At 39.9% G+C, this 19,757-nt stretch overlaps 1 protein-coding gene and 1 long non-coding RNA gene across 2 annotated transcripts in view; one reads left to right on the top strand and one right to left on the bottom strand.

Annotated features, from left to right (window-relative positions):
• Positions 1 to 1,548: 1,548 nt before the first annotated feature.
• Positions 1,549 to 19,757, bottom strand: part of LOC119487386 — a 32,741-nt gene continuing 14,532 nt past the window's right edge. Inside the window, exons 2-3 of the long non-coding RNA XR_005206696.1 lie at positions 16,812 to 17,053; positions 1,549 to 2,052 (exon numbers count right to left, since the gene is read on the bottom strand). This is a non-coding gene — a long non-coding RNA (uncharacterized LOC119487386). The remainder of the gene's footprint in view (positions 2,053 to 16,811; positions 17,054 to 19,757) is intronic.
• LOC119487369 (transcription factor 12-like) lies at positions 7,849 to 19,353 on the top strand. The gene is made up of 13 exons (XM_037768205.1): positions 7,849 to 8,050; positions 10,338 to 10,437; positions 11,472 to 11,620; positions 11,714 to 11,828; positions 11,923 to 11,987; positions 12,371 to 12,467; positions 12,576 to 12,649; positions 13,711 to 13,887; positions 14,572 to 14,683; positions 14,816 to 14,948; positions 16,837 to 17,072; positions 17,411 to 17,589; positions 18,380 to 19,353. The coding sequence occupies exons 1-12, from the start codon at positions 7,979 to 7,981 to the stop codon at positions 17,551 to 17,553; spliced, it is 1,473 nt and encodes a 490-aa protein (XP_037624133.1). The 5' UTR covers positions 7,849 to 7,978; the 3' UTR covers positions 17,554 to 17,589; positions 18,380 to 19,353.

Genomic DNA, 19,757 nt, shown 5'->3' on the forward strand with positions numbered 1-19,757 from the left:
CGACTCTGGCCATCACTCCCTCATCCACACCTTCATCACCTCCCGTCTGGACTATTATAACGGAGTCCTGTCTGGAGTACCCAGCAAAGCCCTGGACAGGCTCCAGTATGTCTCCAACACTGGTCTGCTCTCCACCCCCCACACCAGGCTGCAAACTTTCGGCGACAGAGCCTTCAGCGTCACGTCCCTCTCCCTCTGGAACTCTCTCCCTCCTGAAATCAGAAAAGCTTCATCCCTGGACACTTTCCTATGACCTCAGCTAACTCTTCCTACCCATCACTCGTTTTCATTACGTAGCTACAGTTTTTCCTCTGTTTTATTTATTAGTATGATTGCCCCAATGAGTGCCCTCTTTGTTAAGCGTCCTTAGGTTTTTTTTAAAGACGCTATATAAGTCTTATTTATTATTATTATTATTATTATTATTATTCTTAAGCATTGTTTTATATTGGTGTTGTGGTCATACACTTTCTCCTAAAAGTCATAAATTTTAGGAAAAAGTTGATGACAAGATTTTTTTGGGGGGGATTGTAAACAAGTAAGGAGAGATGATGTGCAAAACAGAGCTATGAATTAGAGGATATATGAGGAGGGAGCCATGTGAGGTGAGGCATAAGGTTGGCATAGAGCAGCTATAAATATTGCATATTAAGTATATTCAGTGGTATGATATCATATTCTACTCTTCTACGCAGTATGTTGGGTGTTGTAGGTGAGCATTGCACTCTCTGGTGTACGACATTAAAATACAACTTTAATTCATCATACTTAAGGTCAATAGAAATTACATTGTACTTGTAGAAATATAAATATTTACTATGGTATGTTTAGCCTTTCTTTTTTAATCTTTTTAAACACAAAAACTATAAAATTGGCTTTAATTATGATTGGATAGCCAAAATGTCAATTTTATTATTGTAATTTGATGAAATAGATCTTTGCTTCAACAGCTAAACATTCTTGACAATTCCTCCTTCTCTCCGTAACATATCACACACACATCCATCAAACCTCGTCATTTGCTGGCTTGTTAACAACACCGGAGGTGTGGAACAGTGACACTTCGTCTAAATCTCATGAAAATGTTGTTTCCTTGTTAGTCATTGTTTTCTCACTCTATTTTTGACCTTGGGTTGCTGGCTATTCTGGACTGATTTATTTTACTGTCAATCTCCTGTCACTTCTGATTTGGGCTGGAAGGTCTCATCTCAGCAGTCTTTGCCCTTGCTCATTCCTCTGAATGTTAAGATTTACACAACACTGCACAAAGTTGTTGCCATTTATGGGACCATGTGGACTTGGACACAATTCACAATATCTCCTCAACAGTTCTGAGTCACGTGTCGGCTTACATTGCTTGATTATTCCAATTTTACACAAAATATAAGTTTTTAGAAGAATTATTTCACATTATGTGTCATATTTACCAAACACGTGCAGGATATGTTAAAGGAAAAGTCCTACTTAAATATACTTAAAATATAAAGACACATTAATATAAAAAGAAATATATAAAGACAAAGCTGACAAGGACTATCCAGTCTGGATGATCAATGTTTTATTTTTTCAGATAATTTAGTTACATGTATGAGAAATGCAATTAAAGCTAACATTCTCTACCTTTTGCTGTATATTATACAGAATATGTTGGCACACTTAAATACATGTTTTGCTCTCAAACACCATTTATTATGTTTGTTGTAGATGTCGTGACTTGCACCCTGGAAATCAAGTAGGTCATGCATTAGACTGGCAGTGACCTAACGCCACCCGTCTATATGTTCTGGTGAATGTGGGACAGTGAGGTCACTGTGGCACAGAGGTCTGAAATCACACGTGCACCGTGAAGCCACGGCAACTCCAATCCTCTTACAACCCCCACATCTTCCAGCACTCAGACTAGAAGATCAGCTTGCCGTGCTCAGGTCTTATCCCGGACATACAGCAGATCCTCAGCACAGAGTCACGCCAGCAGGTATCAAACACCACGGCCAACACGCTTCCCTCTGTGTGCGTATCGTAGGCCTTTTAAGATGCATTCACTGACATGTCCTATAAAGGAAAATCATATAGTTAATGTACAGTGTAAACAAAACTATTTGTATTTGTCTGGTGAAATCAGCACTACTGTTGATGGTAACCTACTTCTAATTCAAGAGCTCAAGAGCTCACCCAAAGAATTTAGAGCTGAAAGGATTAGTTCATTAACAGAAAATTAATTGCCAACTATTTTGATAACAGATCAATTGTTTCAATCAAGCAAAAAAGGCAAACAATTGATGGTTCCAGTGGTTAAATCGTGAGGATTTGCTTTTTGTGCCAAAAAACAATTTGAATACATCACCTTGGTTTATGGTAAATGATTATATCAATCAATCAATCAGTTTTATTTAAAGTGAAGAATCACCATGCAGCATGGTCCCAATACACTTTACATTTTAAAAAGAATACATAGAACACAACAAGCACAAAAAATAATAAACATGTAGAACAAGTAAAACAACCCCACAGTAAGAACGGGGAAGTTAAAAGGGGTGAAAGAGTTCAGGGCTAGGCTGCAATAAATACAAGAGACAGAACACACAGCAAGCAAATGTAGTAAAGTGAATAAAAAGGTATACTGTATGTTTTCAGTATTGATTTAAAGATTTCAACTGTACTTGCTTTCACCTTGAACTTTTATCATATATGAGCTTTTATGTATTTTCTACTTTATAGACAAAACATTTTATTGATTAATTGAAAAAAACAAAAATCTGCAGATTAATGAATGATACAAAATAATGGTTAGTTACAGCCCTAAAAGTGACCCAAGGTATTGCTATCTTTTTGTAAAAAACAAACCTAAATATTAGGATGGGGTCCTGTAAAGCAGTGATTCTCAAAGTGGGGTCCGGGGACCACCAGGGGTCCGTGGCATTCTGCCAGGGGGTCCGTGATAAGGTTTCAGATTCATTCATTTAAATAACCATGATGTAAAATGTTCTCTTTTTCTTTTCCTCATTGGTATCTTTCAAAATGAAAAGGCGTAAACAGTTCTTTACGCAAATGAGCCAGTCCAGCGCAACGCGTCCGGCTCACAAAACTTGGACCAAGCTGTCAAATGAGGCGATCTAGTTCTAGAATGAAATGAGATTCAGCAGTGGCATCGCCTATTTCTCGATTAAAATGTTTTCAGAAGTAGATTTTGGTGGATTGTTTAGACGGAATGACAGAAAGTTTATGAGCCGCCGTGTTGTTTCCTGTTTGAAACGGCGAGCAGAAAACCGGGGACCAATCAGGTGTATTCCAGGATAGGATACGTCACCGCTTGAACGTCCAGTTGAGTGGAGCAGCGCGTCCCCTAGTGTCCTTGCCGCACCTGGTGGACATGCACCGCTGGATTTAACATTATAGACATGACCACTGACTATCCGTGTAACAATTTAGCCACAAATTCACAGACTGACCATACGCGGTCCAGACATATACTCGGTTTTGACCAAATCTTGTTAAATCTATAATAGTTCATAGATCATGTTATAATCTAACACATCAATAACTATTAGAATCTGCAAATACCTTTAAAACATGTCTTTCTAATACATCTCCCTAGTGTTGTTCTTTCATATAAGTAAGACTTTAAAGTAAAGTATCCAGTGTGTGCCTGCAGTAAGGAAGACAGTTTTGTCATAGTACCCCTCAAATGCTTTTATCATATCCCAAAAGTAACATTGTTAATTTTCAAAATGTGCAGGTACTTTTGTCCGCAGTTCGGTAGCAGGGTGAACATGGGAGTCCCTGGCTTTGACGTCACTTACACAACCTATCCCAGGCCGGCCTGTTATTGCAGATTGTATACAGCCATTTTTTTTCCTCCTCCTTTTCTTGGCGTCCTGTGGAAGAGCGGATGGGAAATTCTGATGTCATCAACCTTGGCACAGCGGGACGGAGGAGCATGCAGACCCTCAGGGTGCCACGATTGGTGCCCATGTGTTTGTGCCCCGTAGATGGTGAAATAGATGGTGTGGTGCTGCCCGCCTGTGCTGCACCTGCGTCCCAGCATGCTGATTGATCAGTTTGGTCATGTGGAATGTCACCATCTGCTCCCCCGGTCCCACTCACCCCTTCTTGTGTGAATGCCAATCACTGGCAGGAAGATAGTTATTTAAGCCATGTCAAATCAGGCGCATGACGATGAGCAATATGCCAGCAACACTTGAAACGTGTGTTGCAGGCGTAGTATGCACAACAGCATATCTTACAGTAAAAGCACAACCATGACTTCAGACTGCAAACGGGTATGTGTTTTAGTTTGTTTTTTATTGGTTGGCCACATCAATGTAGATTTTTTTTTTCCTTTACAGAATATAATCAGATTTTATGCCCCTCACTAACATAATCTGCAAATTGAATTTGATAACTGAGGGCTGCAATGATGGCGTGCATGTGTTTTTATTTGTTTTGCATATAAAAGTCTTCATTTCCTTTTCTTTTCTTTCCAGCACGGCTCCTTATTTATTGCTCCTCCTCCATCCCCTCCAGTTGCTCTTTTTTGGCCTCTTAATGGCCGACAACGTATCAGGGGGCCATCAGGAGTGACATTCTTCATTGTAGAGCGTCATAACCAATGACATTTCAACCATGGGAAAGTAAAGATATGCAAATTTGAGCTCATTAACATTTGCATTACCTGTTTGAATAATCGCACTCATGACAAGACTGCAATTAACTAAGATTGATGCAAAGTTCAGGGTTAGGAGACTGTATACATTTGCTCTTGGATCATTTACCCAAGGTGTGTGTGTGTGCGTGTGTGTGTGTCAGATAGGAGAACTGATCTCTGTCAGAGGAAAAGGTCATTCAGTAGCCACTGTTGTTCCTGGATTATTATTTGTAAAAGAAAATCCTGAACTTTGTTATTTATTTTTGGCTTAAAATACTTGCATTAAGAACATCTCCTCTTTATAACCTGTAAAAAAATAATCTTAGGACAGACGCTATTCCTAGAAAAAGGAGAGGTTTACAAATGATTGTTGTGATGAAGATTGAGAGGCTGACCTGCTAACCCAGTTAACACTAGCATGGATAGTCGGGATTAGACTTTGACTTTAAGGACGCTGCGTGGTCTGCACAGCTCACCTTCAGACAGATTGAAACCAGCAATAGCTAGTTTTTCTGCTCTCAGATCAGTTTGTTTGCCGTTTATTCTCCCAGTAAACACTGGTCTCTTTATTATGGCCCTGCTGCTTAAATAGTTTTCTTATTATTTAGGGATGGAAACCTTCCTTAACACTTTTAGTGCTTTAAATAATAAAAAAACTAAACATTTTTACAAATAATTTGACTCTTTTTTAACTCTATTAACTGTGCATTAAAAGGCATACATCGGGAAACCACAACACACATTTAACTGACTTAAAGGTCCCATATCATGCTCATTTTCAGTTTTCAGGCAGCCGGTTGGAGACGTGTAACCATGGTAACCCGTGCCAACCTCATGTGACCAAAATGACGATTTGTGAGAATCAAAATCTGAATTAGTTTAAAAGTGTCCAACGTTGCTTACTGTAATATTTTACTGGAAATAGTATGCAATTCATGCACATTTTATACTATGGTTTCAGACAAACTAAATATCTTACATACCGTTTTAGCGTACTAAATAGCATGTTAGTATAAAAATTTAGACGCAACATGAAATAAACTGGGACACATTTAGAATGTTTACGTTTAAAACTGAAATGGTCTATATATTGTACATTTGTGACATCACAAATTTATTGAAATCCTGACGACTCGTTTTAAGGCAGAGTTTCTGAATACGGGCTGTGCGTATTTCGCCATGGATTGAGCGTTTTGATACTTTCACAGTATTTATATAGCACTTAAACCTGCTTTCTAATTAAAAAAAGAAAATCTCACTTTTTACAATTTGGGACCTTTAAATAGAAATATATGCAATGGAAATATTCCACATTACACACAGTCCCATGTGGCTTAAACACTGGAGGGTTAGTAAGACAATGAGTTCACGATCAAGACTGTGCTGCTGTCTCAGTGGGAATTATTTGATTGGATTCTTGTGAGGTCTCTCTGGGACAAAATGCCGTGCCAGGACAGTGTGGCACGCTGCAGGTCTGAGCATCACGCCAACTGCAACTGTGTTTTTTTCCCTCTCTGCCGAATCGTATTTATGTAACACACAGAGAATACTGCACAAAGTATAGCAGGTTAGCTCCTTGTACTTTTACATGTTTACAAACCCTCTATACTGGCTGTTTAAAGTATTTTTTGCTTGAGCAGCTGAGGCAGTTGACTTCCTAATTGTTTTTATATGCACACATAAAACATAAAACAAAATCAAGATAGTGAAAAAAAGAAAAAGAGAGGTCGAGAAGCCACAGGCTAATACAACGGACATCCACTCAACATAAGGAGAAAAACAAAAAATAACAAAAAAAGAAAATTAAGCTAACATAATTTAGAAAAATACAATGAAAAAATAAAAGAACAAAAAGCACACAAAATAAGCTGACCAATCAGAAAACAATAATCCAATAAAAACATTAAAATTACTTTTAAAACAGTTAATCGTGATTAATCGCAAATTAATCGAACATTTTTTTATCTGTTCAAAATGTACCTTAAAAGGGAGATTTGTCAAGTAATTAATACTTATCAACATGGGAGTGGGCAAATATGCTTGCCTTACGCAAATGTATGCATATATTTATTATTGGAAATCATTTAACAACACAAAACAATGATAGATATTGTCCAGAAACCCTCACAGGTACTGCATTTAGCATAAAAAATATGCTCAAATCATAACATGGCAAACTGCAGCCCAACAGGCAACAACAGCAGTCAGTGTGTCAGTGTGCTGACTTGACTATGACTTGCACCAAACTGCATGTGATTATCATAAAGTGGGCATGTCTGTAAAGGGGGAGACTCGTGGGTACCCATAGAACCCATTTTCATTCACATATCTTGAGGTCAGAAGTCAAGGGACCCCTTTGAAAATGGCCATGCCAGTTTTTCCTTGAGTTCATGCGTTAAAGAAATTAGTGGCGTTAAAACGAATTTGCATTAACGTCTTATTATCATGTTAATTTTAAGTATTGAGAGTTTTCTGAAGAAAGTACTCAGAAAACAAATGGTTGCAGTAGGTCACTGTTAGTTTGCAGCAGACAGTGGATTTAATCTCAAACACAGGAAGTCTGACTGTTAAAGAGTTTTACATCAACATCACCCAGACAGACTACCTTATAAATAACTTCTAACCCAGCCGCTGGAGGAGCTCACCGCGCCGCACGTGCCTACAAACTAAAGATTTGGATCTATTTGTACATGTAGGTCAGACAGGCCTGTGTTTACTAAAAACCTCTCTACCTGTCTAACAGGAGATTATCTGCATGGCGTCATCGCTGCTTACGGGGGGGGGGGGGGGGGAGGCTGAGCTTGCTTGCATTTGATTTAACACCAACATATAGGATGTCATACAGTAGGATGACGGCTGAACAACACACACACTGACACACTGGTGGTGGCTGTTCTTTCTTCTTCTCTCAAGGTGTTTGATCGTGCGTGGGTGGTGGGGAATTCCCTGATTATTACATGTTATTCTCATGATGCCTTTTTGCACAAACAGACTCCTTAATAGTCCACACACACCCAACACTAAACACTACAGCTTGGCTATGTTTATCCTTATGCTTTTCTTTAATAAAATACTAAAAAAGACTGCTTCTAATATTGTGGACCAGGCTCGTCTAGTACAGTTACAGCATCAAGGCTTTGCCACCCCTCTCTGCTGCCTGCAATGGTCCAGCCCTGATTTGCATAAGTTGTCTGCGGGTAGCTGCATGACCAGCAGGGGTAGGTTAGTGCATGTGGACTACACACACACACACACTAGTAAAGACAAGGACAGACGAGCTGCTTGTGGACTGTACTCAGAGCCTGGAGTCTTTGCACTGAACCAGACGGAGTTATGTACTGTGCTCATCCTGTCTCTGGCACAGGCAACAACAACTCATTGATGTATTGCTACAACATGAAACCAGTGAGTACATTTCTTCATATATATGTTTCTGTTTTATTTCCCAGAGGATGCATGTCTGTGTGTTTTTTTGTGATGATGCTGTTGCACTCTTTAATTGAGATGTTCTGCATGTTTGTTGACTTGAATAATGAAACACTGGTTTCCAGCTTTATTTGTTGGTAGTGGTTGAAGAGAGTTGTTTTTCTTTTTGCATCAGTTAGAAATGCATCCATGTGCAACCTGTATACAAGTTAAAAGTATTATAACTTAACATGTTCTCATTTGCTTGTACATCTTTTAGTGAAGCATTTCAGAATTGGTGGGGATGTTTTCTACTCTGCATAGAGTGTTTGTTGGGATATAAGATGTATGTGTGTGTGTGTGTTTGCATGAATGGGAAACAGAGGGAAAGAGTTTTTGTGTGTTTTTGGAGAGGTCATGTCTATAGTTTTTGCTGAATGTGTCATTGTCACTTCCTTGAATTGAGTTGTGTACACGTTATGAATCCGTTTAAACTTCAGTGGTTGCAACATGCCAGAGTTAATGCAAAAACTAAGAATTTGTTGTAACATTATAAGGAAAAAAACATCTGTGTGTTGCCCATTTGGTTCCCCATTAACAGCAACAAAGTTCACATTCAAATCTAATTTTATGACACTAAAAATCATGATAACCCACAAAATCCCACAATTTACAGCATTACACGTCACCTAAAATAATGTTCAGTAACACCTCACTGACTTGTGCTTGTAACAAACTCATGTTAAAATGCATTGGTGAGACTTCCTGTCCGCTAAGCACCATGCAGTCAAGCCTGGCAGCAGCAAACATCTTGACATGAAGCAGATTGCTGCTATTTCTATTTGATTTAACCCCGCTATGTCGGAGCAGTGCAGTCCCTCCACCGCTGCTGCCATTATCAAAGGCAGCTTTGATCTCTGTGAGACTAACCATATCCAGACATCGTGGATCACAGAGGCAGAAAATTGGTTGCATGTGGCTGGAGTTGGCCATGGTGGAGCACAGCATAGGGCCTGAATAGCAAGTTGATGTTTCACTCATCTAGCAGGATAATGCTGTGTGCATTTACAATGGGGAAAACAGCCTTTTTGTTCTTTTTGTACAACACATTTTTTGATTAAAATAACTTTGGAAATGCAACAAATAGAAAAAGGGCTCATGTTCAAAATGATTCGAGCGAATATGAAGGTTTTTATAGTATTTCAATTCTTAATTGTGGTCTTTATTTGCTGAAAAAAGGGCCCCTTATCATGTGTGATGCCGTGATTGATGGTTCCTAAATCAATGCAATGCTAAAAGAGGATGCCATGGTGACGGCCCCTCTCTAGTGGGGGCCACAGAGGGCGTGCTGGGGCGGGGGTGTGACCATTATTAACGGGTCGCCTGCTATGCTGATGGTAAGGAGGACAATTGGCTTTATCCTCCGCCATATGCTGCCCATGGCGGCTCAGACGGGCCCAGTGTCGGCAGGGGCTCCTCTGTTTGGCCTAGCCCACAATCACCATGGGACTCATGCCAGCCAGGGTCACGGCTGCGTGTGTGTGTGTGTGTGTGTGTGTGTACTTAAGAGTGTGTGTGTGTGTGTGTGCTTGCACAAGCATACTCAAGAGAGTCTTTAATAGCCTGCTTTACAGAACTTGTCGTCCGGGTAACTGACACCCCATTGATGCTGTGCAGGGAGGTTTATTTTCATTTCCTGGGGCACATCAAAGCAATCGAGGGAGGTGCAGGTGCAGCCCAGACCTCTTGGTGGGTTTGAGTGAGCGAGCATGTGTTGGTGTGTTTCGTGCGCATACGTGTGGTTTCTAGCTGTGTGTTTTACAATAAAAACATCTTTAGTTAAATTCTTAGATTCATGTGCTATCTACAATATGTTGTGGATCACCAGGGTGAGACTCAGTTCTCTGTTTGGTTTCTTTCTGGAGGACAAAATATGAGAAGGCCTGTAAATTCAATTTCATTTGGGAGGGAATCGTATCCCAGTCTTGTGAAGCCAGCCGAACCTGATCATGATTAGGGCAGGGATTTCTCATGGTGAATGGCTCCTAAATCCGGATGAGGAGGTGCATGGATCTGCAGCTTATGGATTATCGCAATAGCTCTAAGTGTGCATCAGCTCTCTGCTTTGTTTTTATAATACTGTTGCTTCAGCTCACGCTCACAGTATTCATGCGGTTGTGTCTGTAAGGCTGGTTTGAGTGTTATCAGACACATAGAAAGTCATTGTTTGTGTACATTATGTTATGCTTCAAAGTGGACAATGCCTTAAACAAGCTCTTCTCTTTAGGTTTACGGGCAGTCTCCCACTAATGACGACATCAACCAGAACCCATCTTCACATCCGTCCAGCAAGGCCCACAGCAATGTGTTTGCAAGCACCTTCTTTGGTGAGCTCAAACAATCCTAAATGAACATGATTGTTGTAGTAGAGAGGCAACATTTTGCTTTGGTTTCAGTGTTCACTCAAGCCTATTGTCCCTTTAGTATGGTGGTGCCTAAGGACATATACAAATACTACATGGGTTTTTAAGGATACCAAAACAGCCATCAAGTTCAAGTTTGTTTTAGAGCTGCAATGATTAATCAATTAGTTCTCAGTTTGTTGTATTAAATTAATCGCTACTATTTTGATAATCTATTAATTGTTTGAGTAATTTTTGAAGTAAAAAAAAAGTCAAAATGATCTGATTCCAGCTTCTTAAATGTGAATATTTTCTGGTTTCTTTACTCCTCTATGACAGTAAACTGAATATCTTTGAGTTATGGACAAAACAAGACATTTGAGGACGTCATCTTGGGCTTTGGGAAACACTGACATTTTTCACTATTTACTGACATTTTATAGACCAAACAACTAATCAATTAATCGACAGATTAATCGACATGTAAAATAATTGTTAGTTGCAGCCCTAACCAAAGCAATTGAGATTTTGACCTGATGATGGCGCTACATAAAAAGTCAGAGGATAAACAAAATGATTCATCTTTTGGGTACATCCATGTTTGTACCGAATTTTACTGCAATTCATCGAACAGCTGTTGAGACATTTCACTTAAAACCACAAAAGTCAACCTCATGGTGGCACGACAGGGAAAGTCAGAGGATCACCAAAGTCAGTCAGATTCATGAATGTCTGGACAACGTAGGGCTGGGCGATAATTCAATATGATAATTTATCATCCTTCAATGGAAAAAAAAAACATTCAAACAATGGCATACAAATGTAGAATTAAGATTACATTGAAATTAGAGTATCATATTTAAAGAGCCTGTATGATTTTCAGAGCTCAGACAGAGATTGTCACATCAGATATATAAACTAGTATTGACTGACAGGGCTTCATAGAGCTTCATGACTTGACTGGCTGCTTGAGATGCTGTTCAAGTGCAGGCTATAACATATTGTTATACCTATTTTAGAGGGGACGAGCAATTCGCCTGACATCTGGAACGCTGTAAATGGGCTGAACCAGCAGGGCTATGAAGGTGCACTGGGAGCAGCCACGAACCACCAAACACAGCCGGGGAGCTACAGCAGCAGCCTGCAGCCGCCACAACACAGTCACATGGTGAGATTTACCTCCGGGACCTTGCATGTTGACAGCACAGCACTTTATTTAACCCTTCCTGATTATAATAATGTGTGTTTGCTTACTGTTCAGGACTACTCTCCACATTCAGTGATGACTGCCGACATTAACAGGGGTCTCCCACCAATGTCCACTTTTCACCGCAACAACACAGCACCACGCAACAACACCTCAGAGAGTCCAACAGGTGAGGAAATGGAGAAAATAATCGTATTTTAGCTCAAGTTTGTCTGCTCTTTATTGTAGTATTTTATAATAGGTGTTTTTTTTTTCCGTCTCAGGAAGCAAGATGCATGTGTCTGGAGGGTCACAGACGGGCGATACGTTAGCCAAAGCTCTGGCCTCTGTAAGTATGCACCACCTCAATCCCATTAGACCGGCTCATTTATGCCATGTTATGTTCAAACAGTCAGATCAGAGCATAAAACCGAACCCTGAGAGCCCCAGCGGTGTAATGCAAAAGGAAAATAGTGGTTTGCCCCTGCCTGTAACAGACTAGTGCATATTAACGAAGGGCTACTCTCATGCTGCTGGACTTTTTATTGGCTGCCAACTAGTAAAATGACCAGAATTGATGAGTTTAGTTCAGGTTACGAGCCTGCTCCAAAGGCTGTGGCAGCAGCTGTAAAACCTTACGCAGAAATGACAAGTTGTGCTTTTAAAATGATCCATGCTTTACTCCCCCTATCCTCCCCCTCCTCCTCTCTTTCTCTCCCTGTCTGCTGACAGATTTACTCCCCCGATCACACCAGCAGCAGCTTCCCCTCCAGCTCGTCCACACCGGTGAGGTCTCCGTCCCCGCTGCAGAACGCAGCTGAACCTGCAGGTAAACTGGAGTGAACACATGCTGCTGCCCAGAGGGAAATATTATTATTTATACTCAGTGTTTTTCAACCCTTTCATGGTCTAAATTTGGTTGTTTTCTTCCTCTCAGGTACCAACATGTGGCCCCGGAGTTCAGTTCAGGGACCAGTCTCACCACACTATGAGTCTTCACTCATATCATTGGTAAAGATCTCATTTGATAGGCCTGAAGATTAAATTATCATTGTGTCATATAGAGATAATGAATGAATGCATATATTAATATAAGAAACTCATGAGAGCACTGCAGAAAAATAATAATAATAATAATAATAATAATTCAATATAAAATACCTAAAGTATATACATATATATAATGATACCAATATAATGATAATAGTAGGCTAATGTTTACTTAATATACCAGTTCAAGGCTCGCAGCAGAAGAGAATATCTTAGCAGCAAACATCCAGAAGAGACGGCAAACAGCTACAAATGAGGGAAAAATAAAAAAGCAGACATACACTTGATCGCCCCCTGGTGGCAGGCTGCAGTATAGCTCATAAATCCCGCTCCTTCCATGTTAGCGGATGGGACATGAGTCAAACTAATAAGTCAAAGTACACGTCAAATACATTTTTCACAAAAATGGTTTCTGTCATTTTAGGTAGTCACACTGATGCATGTTCAAGTGTAAATTTTTCTGATAAGTTTGGTTTTATTTAGTTATTCGATGCTATACAAATGGGGTGAGACGTCATGATTGACAGAATGTGAAAAACGCTAGTTTCCAAAATATTTAACTAGTCCTTTAAGATCTATGATTCATATTAAAACTGGCCTTTTTTAGACAATTTTGTGACTGACTTGTCTGTTTTTGTCACAACTGAGCACAAAAATTATTATTTTTTTTTTAAAGAATTAATTTTGGAGCTGAAATTTGTTAAAACAAAATGCCTCATCTTTATTTAAAGGTCTTATTCATAACATTTTTATGTAGACGAATAATTTTAAATGAATAATACATCAACAAAGCTTCAGCAAGGGTGCCAAATAAATGTATGGCTTTTCCTAAAAACTTTGACGGGTCCAAAATGAATGTTTTGTTTATCTCTGTGGAAGATATCTGACGTTTATTTCCCACTTCTAATAAGGTGTGACATCTAGTGGCTGAATATTATCAGTGTTAACTCAGAGGATTTTAAAAACTGTGTCCTGATTGGAAAATGCCACAAAAACAATGTTTTGTCTCTTGGTGTTTGCAGTCTCAGGTGGAGGACCGACTGGACAGACTGGACGATGTGATCCACGTCCTGAGGAACCACGCTGTGGGCCCCCAACCCGGCATGCCCTCTGACATCCACGGCCTGCTAAACCAGAACCTCCACGGCCACCTGGGATCTACCAGCCATATACCGCTCACTTGCCACGCTTCAGCCATGGTTAGTAACAGTTTCTTTGAAGTATTTAAGGAAGGACAGGGCATGCGTGCATGGAAATCCCATGTTGTGTGTGTGCCGGTATTCAGTTTCAGGAATTTTCCACCAGCCATGTCTGCATGTTTTCCTCATGTAAAGGTTGTTGTCCTTGAAATAGGAAACTGAGCACAATGGGAGAGCGCTGTGACGCGTCGCCCTTGTGTGGAGAGCGTACAGTATGTGCGGACTCTAATTCCACTGTGGGGTGATGGGGGATGCCTGCATCGTGCAATTCCCATTCCAGCATGTTTTCAGCAGACCAGGGGATTTTGGCCCAGCTGGAGTGGAAGTAGATGCAGAGGAAAGGGTTTTTTAGTCTAATCCTTTGGGGGGGAGGTGGGTATTAAATTCTCTCACTTTTATTTTTTCCAAATGATGTGTCTGTTAGAAGTGAATCATCATTCCTGAAGAGAATTAGTGGTATGCATAGGGAGTATATCGTAGTTTTAAGGGAAGGATTAAGATGGTCTGAGATTAAATTAATTCTGTAGAGCGAGAGATCTACTCAGAGTTACGTTGGAAATGAGGAGGCAGATGTTGGTTTTATTTGTCATTGGTTGGATCTAAAAGTTGAGCGCAGGCTTGCTGTCTTATGAACACACGGATATTATTGCCCTAACCTCATCCCTGTCTTTGTGTGTCATAAAGGTTGAAGCTGTCAATATGAACAACAACCACTCAGCCTTCCAGAGCCGCACACAAAATGGCCACCCGTACCCAGCCAGACAGAGGGCCACGCTGCAGCCCATGCAAAGTGGAGGTAAAGACCGCTGCAGACATATATCTCACCTCCTTTATCTGAATTTTTGAACCCTTGAGCTATTAGGATTTAAGAGATCTCACAGCTTTAATATGTATATATATATATTTAATTTTGTATGATCTCCAACAGGAGGTCTGCAGAGTAATCTGGAGCTGAAGATGGAAAGCCGGGAAAGGGAAGAGATGATGCACAGCTCTGACAGCCAGAGATCAGATGAGGAGAGCGAACTCAAAACACAAGGAGAAAACAGCGGATGTAACAGGTAAATAGTCCCACTTACAATAAACAGCATTCACCTGGATAACTGTAATATTTAAAAATGAAATATGGATATAATGTTAATGATACACATATGATGATATATACAGTTATGGTTACAGACTCTCTCTCCACCTTCCTACACTCGTATTTTTAAGTGTAATTGGCCGATCCTAAGTCCCGCCCCCCTTAGTTACTGTTGCTAGGTTGGACAAGTTTTACTAAGAGCCAGGAAAACGACAAAACGCACAATAAACATAGTTAAAGATGAATTTGACTGATAGCATTATTATTATTTTTTTTCAAAATTTCTATAGTTCTTGCGATAAGATCGTTATCGAGAATTCTTTTGGCCACGATAATCGTGTAGTGAAAATCTGATATGGTGGTAGCCCTTGAGCCCTTCAACTGAGATGAACAACAGAATGTATTTTGTGACGGTGAAGTAGTACAGCAGATTTCTAAAAGACAAGTATCAGAGGCTTCTTTCACTAATTTAAAACAGTCAGACCTCCTGCTGTGAAGGGCAGCTGTGTCCAGGCGAGTCTATTCAGCTCCGCCTCGTATTTCTTCTTCATGTTGCGTTAAAGTTGCAGTGAATTAAATGAGGAAAATGAGGAGCTTCTACCGGGAAAGTAGGGGGTGGGAGGTGGCAAAATAAGTGTTTTACAGTATCCTACCTCTGGCCTCAGTAAATACAGTAGGCCTATAGTGTGAGTACTGCACACAGTACTTCACTGCACTTAGTTGTAGACTATTATTAAAGCTAGGGTTGGTAATCTTAAGAAACTAACAAAAGTACGCTAGATTTTTGAATTCATCCAACCGAAAAACCAAGCCTAGTGTTGCCAACTCTTTTGCAATGAAAGTAGCAGCACTAGTTCCAAATGTCCCTACATCTAACGAGAAAGTCGGCAACATTTCATTCAATCATTACATTCGGGCCGAATTAACTGATTGGACGGGTTTATTACAGGACAGTCTTTTCTTTTTTTTCGTCAGAGCATTTGATTTATTGATTGCTGTCGGGATGTAATGAAAATTTCAACAAAAACAACAAGTTTTTGAAGAACACTACGAACTCTAGCTTTAATTAGAGCTGAAACGGTTATTTTCATATTTTTTTAATTAATCATTTTGTCCATAAAATAAAGAAAAATATCTGTTTCAAGTTCCCAGAGGGTGATATCAACAAATTGCTATTATATATTATATAAATATAAAACTGAGAAAGGCAGCACATCCTTACATCCTTACAAAGTTAGGCATTATTTTGCTTTATAAATTAATTAAATGATTAATGAGCCAGTGATTTAAAACCAGACTGCACATCTTGAACGTCTCTCAGATTAATCTGAGTGTACGTTCTGGCGTCTCTAGTTTCAGGGGTCACTTCAGGACAAACCTCTTCATGACACCAGCTCTGAGGCCTCAGAGTGTTTTCTTTTTATTTAGATCTATAATCTAGTTGAGGGAAATCGATGTTGACATATTTCGACGATCCTCCAGCAACAATTTTTCTACTGGACGTTTTTCTAACTAACTGATACAATAATAGAAGAGAAAACATTTTTAAAAGTGACTAAAAGTTCATCTCTTGACTAGATGTTATTGACTAGGTAGGGATTTCCTAAAAAAAAAATGCTCTCATCGATTAATTATTAATAAACGTGCGCCTGATCACATGAGAATGTTGTCAATAAACTATGTAATGAGGGTATCCAATGACCTCAGGAGACTCAAAAACATGAAGTCAGCTCAGTGACCAGCAGAGGGCAGACACATCCACAGTATAACTCAACTCTTATGTATGATCCACTGAAGCTTTCACTTAGATCCACTATATCAGTTTTAAAAACATACTTACCAGCGTCTTCTCATTGATGTTGTAGCATCCACGAGGATGGGGATGAGGATCTGAGCCCGGAGCAGAAGGCCGAGCGTGAGAAAGACAGGAGGATGGCCAACAACGCCCGGGAGCGTCTGCGTGTGCGGGACATCAACGAGGCCTTCAAGGAGCTGGGTCACATGTGTCAGCTGCACCTGAAGAGCGAGAAGCCGCAGACCAAGCTGCTGGTGCTGCACCAAGCCGTGGGGGTGATCCTCAGCCTGGAACAACAAGTCAGAGGTCAGTATTTCACTGAGATTATGAGGCCTGACAGAGTGAAAATAAGATGGAAACCTACAAATAGGGGGAGTTAGTATAGGAGATCAACCAGCTGGTTACAGACTCTAAACATGTTTTGAGCCGTAGTTTATCCAGAGTGAAATACTGTATCTACTTACCCATATTATTATTTTTAAAAAAACAACATGGTTGGGCTTAAACCTACGTTTGTACAGTGAAAATGACACTGAACGTTGTGAACATGGGACATGAACGAACAGCTGATTGTAACGTGGTATTTTCCAACAGCTTCCCCAGAAACTAAAATAAGCTAACCCATTGTTTGTTGAATCCCACAGAGAGGAACCTGAATCCGAAAGCAGCGTGTCTGCGGAGGAGAGAGGAAGAGAAGGCGTCTGCAGCCATGACGGATCCACAGTCCATGCATCTCGCTTTCCATCCCAGTCTGACGGACCCAACAAATCCCATGGGCCATCTCTGAGCATCTGATTACAACTACATCAAACCCAGCATCAAAGTAATTAACATTAACTTACACAGTTACAGTTATACATCTGTGATAAACTTTAATCATTTCCTGAAATAATACATGCATGTTGTATTGTCTTTTATCAAACAAATATAAGTTTCTTTTAAGAATATTGTTGTTGACAAAATGTTAAAGGAACAGTGTGTAACATTTTGGGGGATCTATTTGCAGAAATGGAATATAATATTCATAAATATGTTTTCATGCGTGTATAATCACCTGAAACTAAGAATCGTTGTGTTGCCGTTGGCTTAGAATGAGCCCTTCATGTCTATATAGGGAGCGGGTCCTCTTCACGGAGTCCACCATGTTGCTCCGCCATGTTTCTACAGTAGCCCTGAAGGGACAAACCAAAACACTGGCTCTAGAGAGAGACTTTCACGTTTTTACGTTACCTGAAGGCCACCGTAGTTCTCCAATCGCTTGTAAAACTGCGGTAATGTGAGCCGCAGAGTGTAAAACCGTGGTAACGCCAGCCGCCGTCTGACTTCCGTCGCTCCTAAAGTAGTGTTATTATGATAAGGATGGCCTCTGAGCGAGGCGAACAGCGTTACTACGGTTTAGCACTCGGCAGCTCACGTTACCGCAGTCTTGGAAAGGGAGGAGTGAGTGGAGGGGTACTCCGTTGGTTGCAATCTGCAACCACACCACTAGATGCCGCCAAATCCTACACACTGTACCTTTAATGCTACCAAACCATATTTGGAAAGAACTCAACATTAATAATGTTTATAGAAAAGGTCTAATTTTGTCATATCTCTGTTTTTGTCATGTCCAGATGTTGAGTGAACAGCATCCCAGGAAGCATCCAGCTGTTTTGGACGACCAGCGTTTCTTCTGAATTCGGACCAGAGCGGAGAACAATCATCTCCTCGCTTCCCAAACGGACTTCTAACTTTGTGCCTAAACTTTACTTGTATCAGACAAAATGCATTGTACGCTGCAGATGTTTTGTATATATTTTGTATATTTATTGATTATCTCTCTGTTTTGAATATATCTGAGAGAATGAGACCCGCTAGTGACGAGATGTCACCTGCAGTTTTTGATTTTTGGCAGAACCAGATTATGTTTCTGACTGACTTTTACAGTGTATCACTATTAACCACGTACACTCCTGATTCCCACCGAGCTCAGAGGACCGACATTCCCACATTTGTGCGTTCAGACAACAGATTTCATTTGTCCTGTGGTGTGAGTGGGAGTGTGAACTGTTGTGTGCGTGCGTGTGTGTGTGTTGCAGGAGTTTGACCATTCTGTGAATGAACAGATCTCCGAGAATGTTCTTTAACACAGCGGCATCATCTGTTATTTGTATATTTGTGTTATAGCACTGTTAAAAGGATAACACTTAATGATACACTGGTATCTTCTTCTCAGTGTAATTAACGCTCTTCAGACGTAGTCGAAGCTCTTTGCATGTTTGAGTTTTTAATAGAACATTAATTTTTCTAAGTTATGTAACTTATCTTTTATACAAATATTGTGAGTTTCATAATGTCTCTCTATTTACTTTTACACAGAAAAACCCTTCCTTTTTTGTGCAGTTTTACTAGATGTAGCCACAATGTCATGCTCTGAGCAATACAGTATTACAGAATAATTGATGTCTTGTTTGCTTATCACATTGCTGAACAAATAATAATCACAAATAATCTCCTATCATAACATGTACAGTATGTGTACAGTTTGAAGTAGCCCACAGGCATGTGTCGAAATGATAAAGTAGCAATAAATGTCTTTTTTCAAATAGTTTGTGTCTGTATGTCCTTTAGTATAGTATAGTAGAGCACACAAGCACACTCACCTACTGTATACAGCATAGTACAGTGTCGGAATAAGTACCTTTATTTAAGTGAAAGTACCAATATTACAATGTAAAATGACTCCATTACAAGTGCATTCAAACGTGTACTTATAAGTACATAAATGTTATCTGCAAAATGCACTAAAAATATCAAAAGTACTTGGCTCCTGTTATCATACATTATATTATTAGATGGTTGTAGTCATTGTTAGATTGTTATGTAACTGTTGTAGCTGGTGCAGCTAGTTTCAGCTACTTTATATTTATATATATTATATATATATTATATTTGGTAGTTTAATCCAGTGGTTCCCAACCTAGGGGTTGGGCCCCTCCAAAGGGTCACAAG

The sequence above is a fragment of the Sebastes umbrosus genome, chromosome 4 (assembly GCF_015220745.1).
Source record: "Sebastes umbrosus isolate fSebUmb1 chromosome 4, fSebUmb1.pri, whole genome shotgun sequence".
Lineage (NCBI taxonomy): Eukaryota > Metazoa > Chordata > Actinopteri > Perciformes > Sebastidae > Sebastes > Sebastes umbrosus.

Excerpts from the sequence above, each read along its gene's own strand:
- LOC119487369 (XM_037768205.1), top strand. The coding sequence starts at position 7,979 with ATGTACTGTGCTCATCCTGTCTCTGGCACAGGCAACAACAACTCATTG. Across the intron at positions 11,621-11,713 it reads CGCCACAACACAGTCACATG|GACTACTCTCCACATTCAGT; the intron begins GTGAGATTTACC and ends CTTACTGTTCAG. Across the intron at positions 12,468-12,575 it reads GAACGCAGCTGAACCTGCAG|GTACCAACATGTGGCCCCGG; the intron begins GTAAACTGGAGT and ends TCTTCCTCTCAG.